General features: G+C 37.8%; 1 protein-coding gene and 1 long non-coding RNA gene across 2 annotated transcripts in view; one reads left to right on the top strand and one right to left on the bottom strand.

The window, feature by feature from the left end:
- On the bottom strand, nt 1–13,275 carry PDK4 (pyruvate dehydrogenase kinase 4). The gene is made up of 11 exons (XM_014853326.3): nt 12,231–13,275; nt 11,091–11,232; nt 9,821–9,892; nt 8,891–9,075; nt 8,636–8,722; nt 8,099–8,176; nt 6,240–6,316; nt 4,350–4,448; nt 4,040–4,150; nt 3,623–3,736; nt 1–2,218 (listed from the first exon to the last, which is right to left on the bottom strand). The coding sequence occupies exons 1-11, from the start codon at nt 12,358–12,360 to the stop codon at nt 2,075–2,077; spliced, it is 1,239 nt and encodes a 412-aa protein (XP_014708812.1). The 5' UTR covers nt 12,361–13,275; the 3' UTR covers nt 1–2,074.
- The window catches only part of LOC123284484 (uncharacterized), a 17,289-nt gene continuing 14,193 nt past the window's right edge, over nt 12,686–15,781 (top strand). The window contains exons 1-2 of the long non-coding RNA XR_006525473.2: nt 12,686–12,825; nt 15,548–15,610. This is a non-coding gene — a long non-coding RNA (uncharacterized lncRNA). The remainder of the gene's footprint in view (nt 12,826–15,547; nt 15,611–15,781) is intronic.

Below are 15,781 nucleotides of genomic sequence, written 5' to 3' on the forward strand. Positions count from 1 at the left end.
TACCATTATAATAAAAAATATTTATTATAAAAATTATCACATTTCTTTGTACATAGCTTGGAGATAAAAACACAATTTATACATTAATAATTTAAATGTGCCTGAACATTCAGTATCTATCCACTAGAATCCTAAAGCTCTTCACAGATTTTGCAAATACCAATGTAGACGGTTTCTATTTTACAGAACTCCATTTACACAGCTGATGTTATTGAGATACCAACTTTTCTTTTTCTCTAGTGTTTTAAAGATAGTTCACAGTGTTTGGGTTAATTAATTAATCAACTGCTTTAAATCTTTGGTAAATACAAGTATTTACACGCAAAAAAGTTTAAATTTGAGTAAAAACTGAAAAGTCAAATAACCTATTGCAAATAGTTTTGTGTAATCAATTAATGGATGAGCCAGAGTCCCACCATCAAGAAAAGTCACTGTCTAGGACTTCTGAAATCCACAACAAGCAATATGAGGCTTCTAGGGCCACTACCAGAAGCATCACAACACCAGGCCGTGATAAAATTAAACACAAACGTTAAATTCAACATATAGACAGGACTGATTATCCTACAATGCAGACAATTCTAATTTTTTCTGTACTCCCGTCTAATTATTAATTTGAAATAGATGAGTTCATTATCTCACAAAAGCCTATTATCTTGCAAGAGTGAGAGAGTCATTCAAAGAAGACATACTGTTTTGAAAGACACCAATTCATCCTCTTGCCAATAATTTATCCATGAAAATATGGATCGTTTCTTGAAGTAATTTGTGGGGAATATAGCAAGATGCCTGCCTTCTGCTTCTCTCCCTCTCTTCTTCCTTCTTCTTTCATTCCTTCCGCTTTCCTTCTTTTGTTTTCCCATTCCTTCTCTAAGAGTAATGTGCTGGACTGGCCTGTCAACCTGCATATTATTCCTCAACTTCCCAAAAGTTGCATAGACATTACAGCTTTCATTCATCAGCTCTCAATCTCAATGATTCACAAATGAAAGCATCCTGGCATGAAACCTCTTGCTCCCAGGCTGTTTTTCAAAAATACTCCAAGAAGTATTTAAATTCTAATGTTCTTGAGCCATTTGATAATTAGGAATTTTCTTTACAGACATGTTAATGCTGGAGTGTAGCAAATATAATTAAATATATAAAAACACATCTTTTTAAGCCTAGAAAATGGATGCCTTTAGATTACCACCACTGCAAGGTAGAGAAAGGTCCTTTCTACTGAGTTAGGTTTTAAATGCATGATTTCTTTTCCTAACATTGGTTTTTCCAATTTATAGACAAAACAAGGTGAGAGATATTTTTTCTATCATTTTGGCAATTCCTCTCTCCCTACAACCACAACTTTCTGAATTCAGTGCATATTTTAAAATTCACCAAGACTAGGCAACCTGGCAATCAGTGTTCACGTATCATGTGAAGTGTGAACAGGAAAAGCAGCATAATAAAGGCACTTTATTTATCAGAAGAGGCTTTCTTCTGAGTTTTTACATAGGCCCAATGCCTTGGCTGCAACTTCGAATAAAACGTTTTGACTCCTTCCTCCTCATTCAAACGGAATGTTCCTTTAATCACCAGCTTTTCCTCCCTAAAGTGCACAGATATATACAGGATGTACATTTCTAACCATATAGTGCAAACCAAGTCCCCATCCTTTGACTGTCGGAAAATACAGCTATACTGACACTTGATATTCAATAAATATCAGTATCTTATGATACCAACCAGAGGCCTAAAATATCAGTCTATTGAAACTGCTACTGTACATCTTCATTTCACTCCTTTTCTCATTCTTTTTGATAAACAAATGGAAAACAGGCTTATTTCTTCTTCAGGATTTGATATAAACTTGAGTTATTCTAAGTTAAAGAATAAAGAGGCAGCCATCTGTAAATCCCGCAATATGCTCTCCTGGGTCATAGAAACGAGCTGTTCCTCTTCTCATCAATGTACTGATCAAGGAGATTTTGCTGCTGTTTGTTTTTGAGGAGACAAAAGTACACACGCAAACATTCAGGAAGCAGCACTGGCATGGACCCACTTTGATCCCTTAAAGTGTCCAGTGTGCCCCTCTTTACATGGCCACTTTTTCCTTCGCCAGGTTCCTTGGTTCCTTGCTTGGGACACACCAGTCGTCAGCCTCACTACTCATCTGATAATGTTTGAAGGCTGATTTGTTAAAGACTGGGAGTTTTTCCACAGACTCAGAAGACAAAGCCTGAAAGAAGAGGAAGAGAAAAAAAATCAAACCAAAGAAATTATTCATGGCATAATTTGTACTTGAAGTGATTACTCAAAATAAACTCAGAGGTTAAGCATTCAAACATTCAAATATATTCTTTTAATTGATTTAGTAATAAGAGCACATCAGAGCCCAAAACATGCTAGGCATTGTGTAAAAGAAAACTAAAAAATAAATATTATCTCCACCCTATAGGGGTTGAAATAGTACACACAGGATTCTAAATTAGGGGACAGAATTTGCATTCAACATTTGCACATGTCCCTTGTTTGGATATTGCTGATACGATGGAGTTGAATAGCAGAGCTGTTCTTTGTATCTTTGCTAAAGAGAGAATCCTAATCTGATACTATTAATGTATTAAAATCTGATATTATAAATCTATAATCTATCAATATTTCTCAATACTTTGAAGACTTTTGCTTATTTAAGAATCGAATACATTAACTATTTCAGATGGTCAAAGGCCATTTGGCAAATTCCTTTGCACAAAATGGGAGTCTAGAAGCTTAATGTTCTAGTTCCTAATATCTGTAAATATATTTTCAGTCAAAATAGTTGACAAATGAATAACAGAATCAGGACAGTGACCTTAACAAATAAACTGAGGCTGTACCAGAAATAAAAAAAAAGATAAAACATGCACCAAATTTTAAAGTTGAAACAGGAAATTCTAAATGGGTTTCCTTTCCCCGGATTTCTAAAAAGGTCAGCTTAAGGTCTTGAGTATCTTGATAGCAGTTATTTTTCTAGGCTAGAATATTATTAGCATATATTCCCCACAAGTTTAAATAAAACAAAAGTACAGCTATTCTCACAGATGCCAAAAGGAGTTGCCTTAAAAAATTCACTGGAGGGCTGGCCCCGTGGCCGAGTGGTTAAGTTCGCGCGCTCTGCTGCAGGCGGCCCAGTGTTTCGTTGGTTCGAATCCTGGGCGTGGACATGACACTGCTCATCAAGCCACGCTGGGGCAGCGTCCCACATACCACAACTAGAAGGACCCACAACGAAGAATATACAACTATGTACCAGGGGGGCTTTGAGGAGAAAAAGGAAAAAATACAATCTTAAAAAAAAAAATAAAAAAAAATAAAAAATAAAAAATTCACTGGAGCTTCTCCTGACTCAGAAACTAATATGCTTCTTGAGAAACAGTTTTGCCACTGGAGGCAGGTAGCCTCGCACCACTTCCTTTCTGGTAAGTTACCATATTAAATATTAAATCGTATATCTACGCACACCATCAGAAAACAGACTGACTTGTGTTCATTATTTGCATTAACTCAGTTTGGGGTATTCGCTGTGGACCATAGAACTCAGGGCTGTAAGAGAAGCAATCTTTCCAGAAATAGGGTTTTTTCTATTGAATTTAAAGGTTACCTTTAAGTAGATGATAGCGTCTGTTCCATATCCCGACAAAGAGTAGAGATTCAGATCTCCTTGAAAGTACTTGGCATAGAGACGAGAAATTGGCAAGCCATAACCAAAACCAGCCTAGAGGGGAAAGACCAGTTATTGGTAAAGAGGTGGACACGATTGTTGGAATACAAAATATAGGAAGGAGTTATTATTTTCCCTGATACTGATGTCCTAGAACCTAGATAAATATTTTCTGCTTCCATTCAGAGACTCTGTAGAATTGTTTCACCATTTTTAGCTTGCTTTATCATTCTTTCTCACAGCCTCCATGCCCAATTTAACTAAATTGATTAACTTGCCTAAATACTTTCTTGTAATCTTTCCTCTACATTTAGAACTAGGTGGCTGGGATGAATTTAGCTATATAATTGGTCTTACCAAAGGAGCATTCCGGGAATTATCCATCACAGGCGTTGGTGCCGTGGAGTACGTGTAACTAAAGAGGCGGTCAATGATCCTCAGGGGAACACCACCTCCTCTGTCTGAAATCTTAAACAAAAAAACAAGTCATTAGAGCTACATATTAAAAACGATGTGCATTTGTCTACATAAAAATGTCTTTCCTTCATTTAAAAGTCACCTGGTATACATGACTTTGATCTTCTGCTCCAAGCAGAGAGCTTTACTATTACTGACTCTTTTTTAATTCTCTCCAGAAAGACTCGAAAGAAAAACAGAGAATGGTTACCTTAATTGTAAGATCTTCATTTCCCAAGACAACAATCACCTCAATTGGTGTCAGGGAAGGCCAATTTTCCTGGTGTTCAACTGTTGCCCTCATTGCATTCTAAAGAAAACAAAACCATAGGAATTCGATGGCGGAAGACGGAGGGACAATAAATAACTGTTTTTTATGTTTAAAATCAAAGCAGCACGGAGGGTAATTCAACGTTCCTATTTTTTCAAGTTCGTAGTAAAACAGCTCTGCAAATAGCCATTTATGAATGCGTCATCCAGGATGTATAATGAAAAATATTCATTTACCATGTAATATAGCTCCTGGGAGTAATGTCTAATGGGAAAACAATTCTGCTGGCTGTCAAGTTCTTATTTGTAAGCTTAATTTAAATGTAGAAATTGGTTGTTATAGTCCATTTCCTGGCTCTCTCTTTTCTGTCCTTCTATTACATTTTACATCCAAGCACTAAAGACTATTACATAACAAATGAACAGTGAATCATTGAACCAATTTATTGGCTTTTATAAAATTTGCGGGAAAAGGCTGTTACTATTTAAAAGGATAGCAAATAATTCTAAATTAAATTTCAATTTGCATTTTATTATCATCTTAGCTTTTACCAATGATGGCAAAATAACTCCATGAGTTGGACCATTCAATTAAAAAATAAATCAAATCCACAAAAAAGTATCGTTTGTTCTTTAACAGAGAAGAAAATTCAAACACGTTTTCAGACAACTTGATGAATCTCATACAAAGTTTTGGTTTATTTGACCCATTTTCCTCTCTAACCTTCTTCTGGTAGGTTATCTGCTTTCTGGTTTCTGTATAATATTAAGTACTAATCATTAGCTGAAGCGAAATAAAACAGATCAGATGTTTTTGGTACAATCAATACCTCTTTGCACTACCATTAGAATATGTTAGGAAACAGTAAGTTTTGAGAAAGTTTTATCAGAATTAGAGGTAGATTTCACTTTTTTTACACTTCTCCTCTCCAGTCCAGGAGACTCTTGGGAAGCATCATAAAGTTTCAGGTGTTTTTCTATCTTTTGGTGTAAGTGCAGAGTTTTAGTTTGGTCTCAGAGTCCAGGACAGGATTTCATTCTTAGCACCCATGTACCCCAGATCAGTAACATCCACATCCTCTAAGAGCTTGTTAGAAATGCAAATTCTCAGACCTAGAGTATCAAAGTCTCTGGGGCAGAGCCTAAGAATCTGCATTTTAACATGCCTTCCAGGTGATTCTAATGCACACTGAAGTTTGAGAAGCACTGCCCTACAGTCTTGCTACAGAAAAGTGTGGCCTGTGGTCCAGCAGCATCACCTTTTGGCTTATTAGAAATTCAAAATCTCAAGCCCTACTCCTGAACTACTGAATCAGAATTTGCATTTTAACAAAACCCCCAGCTGATTCATATGCACATTAAAGCAGATCATTGAAGGAACCTACCTACCGTCCTCCAAGTATATTATAGACTCAGGTTAGGGCCCTGCCACCTACAGTAATTCTGGACTTGAACCTCTGGATTTGGAGTCAGATCTGCCTGTGGGGGTGGAGGTAACAACGCCTCATTGCCTGAAGTATCCGTCCCATGACCTTCCTTAACGAATGCATGAATGACTAGTGCTTTGTTGCACACTTGAAAAATAATGGGAACAGGGAACACTGAGACATCATGAATCGTATTGTGCATTCTCAAATTTGTGTTGATGCTACAAAGAACTGCATGTACCCTTTCAAACATTAACTGTAGCTTCTTTCTGTTAGAAGCACAGAAGTGTGCTTGGGAGAAGATAGTAAGGCTCCTGTTCAGTGGGAAATAATGAAGGAAAATAAAAGTAACCAAGGAACATTTTTTAAAAAAACTAAATTGCAACTATTTTGAAGTGTCATACCTTGAATAGTTCAAAGAGCATATGATGAAGGTGAGAGGGGACGTACACAATGTGAATTGGTTGGCCTGGAAATTTCCCTAGAAAAAATTAAACCCATTTAGAATTGGTAAACAAACATATCATTAAAATAAACTTCCATATCTATTTGATTAACATTTTTGACTTAAACAGTACTGGAATACCCCTCATCCTCCTCGCTCCAAAATTCTACCCTAGAATCTACCTCTTAAAGAGTGAACGCAACTGGCTGATTTTCAAAATGCTACTACCATTGCTACCTAGTGCTCTGTGATTAATTTTTGCATTTCTCTACAAATGTACAAACTCAAATGAAGTGGACAACAAGAGTGCTCTAAATTAGATTAGATGGGTTATTTGTTTCTATTTCCAAAACTTTTGTACTGGACAACTTCAGAGTTAAAATTATATGCATTTTAAGAAGGAAGAAAAAATAAATATAGTGTTTATAGTGTAACATCAAAATTAATGCTAGCTATAACTTTCATATTTTTAATGTATGGGGAAAATACATCTAATTATTCTTGATTTCTATGACCCAAACATTATAGGCTAAACATGCTTAAATTTCACCAAACAGCTAAAGAAAACAGAAACAAAAACCTCATAATACTGTTTGAAAAGAAAAATAAAAGTATTATTCTTTGGTGTCCCAGGCATTGGCCAAGTTTGAATCAGAGAACACAAGGTCTGGCACAATTCCCTCTTTATTTTATCAGAGTTCAAGCAGTCTATCTACAAGTATTATGCAACCACGCTGTTATTGCTTAGAGATGTTTTTCAATCTTTATTTGTACTTCTATTTTAGTTTAACAATTAATTATATTTGCATCTTCCCAATCCATGAGTTAGGCTACTCTCAACTTGAGCAACTTAATTTTAACTTTCATCACCAACAAACATTATTCCTGAATAACTATTACTTGGAATAGATGTTTACTTTGAATTGAAAGGAGAATGTTATTCCAATTGAAGTACACTGTCTTGCTTTGAGACGCAACTGTGGGAGAAGATAAAAATAGTGCCTTGCATTCATCATATAATCACTTCAGTCCATGTGGGAAGACTTCATCTTTTCATACACCCTAGAGTTGAAGCTATTGAAGTACGCTCTGCTTTCAGAACAGTGGTATACACTGACAGTATAATTTTTAAAAACTTTTGGTAAGAACATTTAACATGAAATCTATCCTCTTAAATACTTAAGTGTACAATATAGTATTGTTAACTATAGGCATGATGTTGTACAGCAGATCTCTAGAACTTATTCACCGTGAATAACTGAAATTTTACACTCATTGAATAGCAACTCCTCATTTTCCCCTCCCCCTAGGCTCTGGCAACCACCATTCGAGTCTATGCTTCTATGAGTCTATTTTAGATACCTCATAGAAGAGGAATCACACAATATTTGTCCTTCTGTGACTGGTTTACGTCTTACAGTATAATTTAAGGTATTTTTCTTTCCAGGTCTTATGAGTGACCTCTTAAGGCGGAGAGCTCCGCTACCAAGTGGTTTCTCCTGCTTCTGGCCTCCCTATCCCCTATATTCTGTAGTAAGCAAACTTTCTTTCATTTAAGATATTGGAACTTAGGTGCTCCACTAAATCCCAAATTATTTGTTTAAACCATTCTTCTTTATGAATCGTCATTAGCGACTAAACATGCTCAATTGGAACTTTCCAGTTGAGATAAAGAGAACTTTGGCTTCAAAAAGAAATTGTGTGCAAGTTCAGAAGGGAAAAAAGGAACACAAAAGGTGCTTTGTATTTACAAGAAGCAATCATACTGTGAGAACACTGAATTTTCCATAGATTAAAACATATTAATTTATAGCTTACCATTCACTTGAGTGAGCTTTAATTCTGGAGATGTTAAATAATACTGATCACAAAGCATCTTTGAACACTCAAAGGCATCTGGAATAGAAAATTTTTTTAATAATGATGAAATGAATTTATGCCAAGTAAAATTTTCAAGTGATCTTCAGTGTGTATACTACCCTTAATCTAAAATATTCATTAGAGTACAGGTTTATGAATATGAAAAAAAGCTTTTAAAATATTTTATTGAAGAAAAAGTTAAGACAGTGTTTAAGTTATAGCTGTAGCAATGGAAATATGCACACTTCAGAGATCAAATACAATATATAAGAATACAGCACATTAGCCGTTGATGTTTGGATTTTTTCTTTAATATTATAAATGAACGCTTAAACCCCTGACTCTCAAAAGCAAAGGACCTTCATGACACTATTTATAAAAATATAAATGGAACACTCTGAATACAAATTCATTCACAAAGTCACCCCAACTATAGATATATCAATCATATAGTGTATATTTTCAATAAGGCAAATGCAGAAATCTAAAAATTACCTCGGACCACTGCTGACACGTCACAGTTTGGATCAATGCTTCCAATGTGGGTTGGGTTTCCTGTCTGTGACTCACTAAATATAAGAACTGTTGAAAAATAAAAAGAAAAAATACTGTTATAGAAATCACAATAATAATGATTAAAACTACCACTGAGAAAGAACGTGACCCACCGAACAGCGAAACATCTAGTTTGAGTATGGCTTATATTCTATACTCGTGTTTGGATAACACGACCATGATGAGCTAACTTACTGTGCTGGTTCATCAGCATCCGAGTAGAAATACGGTTCATGTAAAATCGATCTAAGAAATATTGAAGATTTTGATTGGTGACTGGGTCAACTGTACAGCCATCTTTATACTCTATGATTCCTTGCGCCATTGTAGGAACTACATTATGGTGTCTGTTTCGAACTTTGATGAGAGTATCTACAAAACTAATACAAAATATGTTTACAGTTAGTGAAAGTTCAAGTAAGTTTCATTCACATACATTCCTTAGATTACTTCAAAGAAGGCCAAAGCTTTTTCTAAGTACCCATTTAAACAAATCAAATGATAAAATGTTTGGATGAAGCCTTATTAAGGCTCTCATCAGTCTCTTTGACTATAGTAGAAGAGATCATTTCATAAACAGATTTATTTTCCTTTTAGCTTACATGTTAAAATACCAGCTTTATGACTGGTGTATTCATTCTAGGTGTTCAATAAGCCTTCTCTTTAAAAAAAATAGTAATTAAAAATAATTAAAATTGAAAATGACTCTAGAATGCCATGGTGAAAAAAACTTTCCAAATTTCTTGTCAGATTCAGGAAATATTTCTTATTCTTACAGATAGAAACTGTCAGTTACTCTGAAAGGAAATGTTTAGTCTCCAATGCATTAATATGAGGTAATAGTAAATCCTCCTACAAATCTAATCACTGGACCAAATTTACAGTAAAGATAGATTTCCTTAAAAAAAAAGTCCTCTACCCTTGTTCCTACTCAGCATCATTTTTCAATGCCATAATTCATTATCACCTTTAAGAAAGCAACAAGACAGAACTTGTCATTTGTAAGGGGGTAGTTGTTTATTATTCAGGGTTGGAGCTCCTTTAATTTAGGTCTAAAAAATATCTTAGGAGTATGTCTGGAAATAGCCAAAGTTTTAGACACTCAGTCTAATTCACAGAACTTACTCTGACAATGCTTTCTGGTCCTCTGGGCTTTTCTCATGGAATTCCACCAAATCCATCAGGCTCTGGATATACCTGCAAAGCAATAGGTGTGCTTTAAGTTTGAAAATTAAATAGTCAGATCCAAGTGGCTGAAAACAGACTGCCTTTTTAAAATGATTTGAAAAGATAAAGCATTATGTTTAAAATGACAAATTTCCTCCAAGACATTTGGAAAACAATATATCTAAAAAAAAGGAAAGATGCAACTTTAACCCTCAACTTTCTAACTTAAAATTTATGTTTAACTATTCCAGAGCAATATTCAGTTTTATTTGGCAAATGTTTTCATTTTTTATAGCAAAAGTATTTAGAAATTTTTAAGAAAGATTTCATATTTCTTTCTACTTCATTCATTCATGTGTGGGTAGAAGTCTCGAAAGCAGCAGTAAAGACTATGGATTGAATATGTGTTTCAGATTGTCATTGTTTAATGGGTGTGGAATGCATATATTTCTTGAATCAATGAACAAAACGCTGTATAGTCAGCAGATTAGGGTGAGGCTCTGGTGCATATCTGCTGCAGTGCATATCCTGGCTCTGTTCTCTGAAAATCTGCTCTTGTGGGTCATCTACCCTCTCTAAGCTTCAGCACCCTTATTTGTTAAATGAGATGATAAAACTGAAACTGAGTGCTGGCTGTGTGCCAGGTACCGTTCTAAGTGCTTTTTTACCTCTTACTTCAGTCACTTACACTCAAATATCCCTTGGAGGCATATACTTTATTCCCCTCAATAAGAGAAGGGGGAATTGAGGCATAGAGTATTGAAGACACTTGCCAAGGATTCCACAGCTAGGAAAAGGCAGAGGCAGGATTTGAACCCACAGCCTGCTCTGTTAATTTGCTTGTTAGTAACAAAAATTAGGGCCTCTCTAAATAGTACTCATTTGTATTGATTTCTAGGGTAGGATTCCTTTTGAAATATGAAACTGTCTTTTATTATTTAAAATACAAAACTAAAATTGCAAGTGTCAATTATTTCTCATATTTCCTCTAGAAGTAAAAATTGTATTGTGAAAGTATGTACTTTTTCAGAGTAAAAAATGTCTGTTTATAGCCTTATAACTGCCCTTATGATGACTTACTCTAAGTTAATAAAACATTCTTTACATCTTTCAAAAGCATTTACTGTTCAGACCACCTGTTTTCCAATTATGTTAATATATTATAAGAATTCATACTCAGATAACTGTCTTGAAACTAGAGACTGGTTTAGAACGCTTCACCACTTACCAGCTTTTAACTAATTGCACTGAAGATGTATTCACTAATGGATCAGGGAGAATATCAATTTCCTTCAGGATATTGGCTAGCCTCACAGGCAATTCTTGTCGCAAAAATGCAAAAGAAGTTCTTTCACATGCGTTTTTGGAACCTGTGATAAATAACATTTATTTAGTTTTTGGAAAAAAAGTATGTCTAAATGACATTTGAATAGAATTACTCATCCAATACTGAACACATGCACACACATTATAAAATTATATTTCATCATCAGTTGGATTACTGCTTATAGATAATTCAGGACTAAGTATTTTCTTCTTCATTGTCTTTTTCTTTCTTTTTTCTTTTAAAGTGACCAATATGAGAATTCTTATTTTCTCTTTTTGAAAAGGATTCACTTCCAAGAAGTCAGAATATCCTACAGCTCTCAGTACTTATAAGAGAGTGCAGAATTCAGTCAACACCACAATGTCAATGAGATAACATCGTTCACAGAGTTCTAGATCTGAAATTGGAGGGGGCATAAGCGAGTGGGATGGGAGCCATGATGTTTCTAGACTAGTGATAAATTACATCACATTTAAATCCTTCAAATTTTCCTTATAAGATTACTACAGAAAGTTTGTAAATATTTTCAGCAGTAATGCAAACATATGGAAAACTATAATGGTAAAGAAACAAAGAAATTTGTTAGGAATGCAGAGATGTACCCTGTGGACGGGTGGAGAGTGGCTAAGGGATAAAACCTTAATTAATTTGAGGCTACCTTATAGCACTAGGAATTTTCTTCAAGAAGTATTATGCCATGAAGGAGGGGACAAAGTTTCTAGTTCATTGTTAAATGGTGACTGAAGGCAAAAAGTATTTTGACCGCATGCTTTGGACAGAAAGAGGAGGAAAGGTGAGCTCAAACCATCCAGCATCAGCGAGGCTGTAAGTGGCCTTGATCTGTTGGCAAAAACTGTCAGAAAGAAGGCAGATCCAGGAAAAGGCAAGGTGCGCTGGCCTCGAGGCCCCAGGGTTCAGCACGAAAGCGGATCTCAGTTGTCTTAAGCCAAGAGCCCAGGCCTCCCTGCACTGGGGCACAAAGTTATGGCAACTCCCCAGCCCCAAACCCCTCACCCCGCCCGGCCCTACGTCCCCGCTCACCGAAGTCCAGCAGCTGCTTCATGGACAGCGGGGACGGGCTGTAGCGCGAGAAATGCTCGACCTCGCGGGGGACCAGGCCGGCGCCGCTCAGCGAGCCGGCGCCACGCATCACGAAGCGGGCCGCCTTCATCTCGATGCCCACGTCTCTGGCAGGGGCTGCGTCTGACTTGAGGGGAGAAAGCCGCGGGGAGCAGAACCTGGGATCGACGAGAGGCGGAGCGCACAGATGTGCTGGCGGGCTCGAGCACCCTGCCCTGCGCTGAGCTTCGGGGGGCCTTCGGGGCGGAGGAGCCCGGCAGTGAGTCGCAGGGGCACTGAATGGCTCTAGAATCAAATTCGCATCTTGCCACCACCGGCCGCCTCCCGCGGCTTTATCTGTTTCCCCGCACCTCCCCCCCCGCCCCGCCAACTCCGGCGGGGAGGAGTCAGTGGGACGTACAGTCCCGTCCTGAACTTGGGGCCGCGCCAATCAGCTCAGATAAAGAACTGTGGGCCCCTCCCCCGGCCGCGGGCCCCGCGGTGAGGCTTGGCACCAGTGCCCGAGACTGTGAGGTACGGTAGGGAGGTAGGAGGAAGCCAAACCGGACATCTAGAGGTACGTGGGCTCAAGACCAGCCATTTGGGACAGGGCCCGGGATCGCGTGGGCTGGGGTCCCGCCCAGACTCGTCCTTGTTTACGAGTACAGGCTGTTTCAGTGTCACGCATTCCCGGCCAGAAACTATTTCCAAGAATTGGGGCTCCGGGATGTAATTGGTCCTTGCTCAGAGCGGGGCTTTTACAGTAACCAATAAGTGCGTCCAAAAGTATGGGTTTCTCTCCCATTGGACAACGAAAGGAGTAAATCGCCCAAAGAGCTCTTCCAGCATTTTCTCCAGGAGAGAACACCACATGTCAGGAACTAGAAGTTCCTTTTGCTGAGACTTGAGGTGCTGCCCAAAATACATTTACCTTTTCTTGTGGTGATAAAAGGCCATCAATTTGTTTCTCTCCAGTAATGTGAATGTGTATTCTCTCCATTAGGTTTAACTCTGTTAATTAAAAATGAAATTTAAAAGGGATCCATTTGTCAGTTTGACTCCCCTTTTTCTCCCTTCAAGTAATTTGCTCACTCTGTTCCCTTTGTACAAAATGTCCTTAATCCAAAGCTTTGCCTAAGACATTCTGTTCTCCCCGTAAATGTCGGGCACAAACTGTGCTGTGGGAGATGTTTCCTGACTGCCTCTGCCTTCTCCTCCTTCCAAGTATGGCTTTTGACACTATGACGTTACAGTGTATTGTAGTTCTTTATGTTCTTATATTGTCCCTCTCTGAGCCCCCTCCTCTGAAAAAGATCAGGGTTGGGACCATGTCTGATGCATGTTGTGATTTATACCCTGCATTGTTGCTGCTCAAGCTTAAAGAGTTGTGGAAACATGGAGGAAAGTTCCAAATTGCATCTCCACTTGGAGATAGGTGGGGTTTTTTTGGAAGAAGATCAGCCCTGAGCTAACATCCACCACCAATCCTCCTCTTTTTGCTGAGCAAGATGGGCCCTGAGCTAACATCCGTGCCCATTTTCCTCTACTTTATATGTGGGACAGTGCCACAGCATGGCTTGCCAAGCGGTGCGTAGGTCCGCACCTGGGATCCCAACTGGGAACCCTGGGCCGCTAAGGTGCAACGTGTGAACTTAACCACTGCGCTACCTGCTGTCCCCTTGGAGATAGGTTTTCGTGCCACTATGATGTACTTGTTTGTACTCTGAATCCTTTATTATTTACATAGCTGTGTATTTGCATAACTCGATGAAGCAAAAACAAAACAAAAAATGTATTCAAGAAGCCAAAAGACAAAATAAAACTCTCTCTCATGAAGCAAGTAAATTTAAGGTAAAAAGCCCTTCTTTTTCCTGGATTACATCCTAAGAACAGAAGTAGCAGTAAAACATACATTTATTTTTCTTACCGTGTGTGTATGATCTGGAATAGGCAAAAATATGTCTTATAAAGAATTATACTCTTTAATTTTCAGAGGAAAGGTGATGGAAATGATGCATTACGGGCAGGTCTAATTTAGGAAAGCCCCATTGAGTGCTGACCTGGCTTACCCAGAACTACTCCCTGTGTGTTGGAGGATGATTAAAGATCAGTTGAAGTCATTTGATGTTCACAGAGATGGCTAAGGGCTGAATGTGAACTGAGGTCACCAAACTTTTTGTCTCCATGTCATCTCATTCAATAATATTTACCAAGTTCCTTTCACAGTACATTACATTCTTCTATGTCATTTCTCTATGATGGGACCTGTTATAATTGGCAATGATTATGATAGCTGGGCTGGAAAAGCCAGGTCAAGTTGTTTAGCCAGTTGGCTAAGACACTATGTGTTACCATGATTAGAGAGTGACCTAGAAAGAGAGTGACACTTCTACTCTCAGAATGACCACAATCTTGGAGGTGATCTAGTTGCTACAGAAGTAAAGCAAAGGTAATTATTTGAGGGAAATGGGTATGGACAAATCTGTGCATTCATTTGAATAAAGGTAAACCGTGAGAGAGGACTATCAAATGATTCAGTGCTAATGGGTCAGGGAGGGGGGCAGGTACTGAAGTTTGCCCCTTGTACACAATGTTAAACACAGCATCCCTGCTTGAGGCTACTGATTCCTGAAATTTTCATGCGTGCTTACCTAGCATTAAATGAATTCTGTCCAGCTTGCCTGGCAAAATCTAATACCATAAGGCTGCTGGTAGAGCTTTAAGAATGCAAGTCTCACTTTTGTCAGAGGGCTGGGCATGTCCAATTTGACAAAATGCATCAAGACCCTTAAAGAAATGTCTATTCAATTTTTCCACCTCTAGGGACATATTCCACGGAAGGAGTTTAAAATATACATAACAGGAACTTCAAAAGCAATGATGGAAAGATGAACAAATTTGACTGCAGAATATTTAAAGTTAAAAAATGAACAACACAGTTGGAGAAAATATTTACAAAATGTGTAACAGACAAATGATTATTTAAGAAATAGCTGTTTCTATAGGGAACAAAATACTCATGATCTCTTCCCTCATGGAGATTATAGACTTGTGGGGAAAACAGGCGTTACACAAGAAAAGGACAGTAAGCGTATGCATTAAATTAAGACTAGGGCTATGAGGAAAATGCACCTGAAGGATATAAACGTCTGGAACTACCTTAGATTTGGTGGGCAAGGAAGGTCTCTCTGAGAAAGTGACTATTATAAGAAATGGAGCAGCCTTCTTTTGGGAATGAGAAGGGAATATTGGGGAGGAGATTGGGAAAAGCAAGGCCTAAATCTCTATTTGTTTTTTAGAGGATACTAGGTGCCCAGAGCTGGACGAGACACCTTCGTGGATGCAAAAACATCTTCTCTCAAGTACGTCAGACTAATAGTTGGTGATGGGAAACAATGGTCAATTATTATTTTTTTAATTTACGAGACTTTCATTTAATCCTCAGGGCAAAAAGCTTACAATTAAATGCATGTAAAAACAGTTCATAGGAGAGATTTGATCAATTTGTCATGTGGGTGGTGATAGTTACAGTG

The sequence above is a fragment of the Equus asinus genome, chromosome 1, assembly GCF_041296235.1.
Source record: "Equus asinus isolate D_3611 breed Donkey chromosome 1, EquAss-T2T_v2, whole genome shotgun sequence".
Classification (NCBI taxonomy): Eukaryota; Metazoa; Chordata; class Mammalia; order Perissodactyla; family Equidae; genus Equus; species Equus asinus.

What these genes read in the sequence shown, in the direction of transcription:
- PDK4 (XM_014853326.3), bottom strand. Translation starts at nt 12,360, where the DNA reads ATGAAGGCGGCCCGCTTCGTGATGCGTGGCGCCGGCTCGCTGAGCGGC. An exon ending in GTGCAATTAGTTAAAAGCTG is followed by an intron (nt 9,893 to 11,090) that starts GTAAGTGGTGAA and finishes ATTGCTTTGCAG; the next exon opens with GTATATCCAGAGCCTGATGG. An exon ending in ATGAAGATCTTACAATTAAG is followed by an intron (nt 4,151 to 4,349) that starts GTAACCATTCTC and finishes TTTTTGTTTAAG; the next exon opens with ATTTCAGACAGAGGAGGTGG.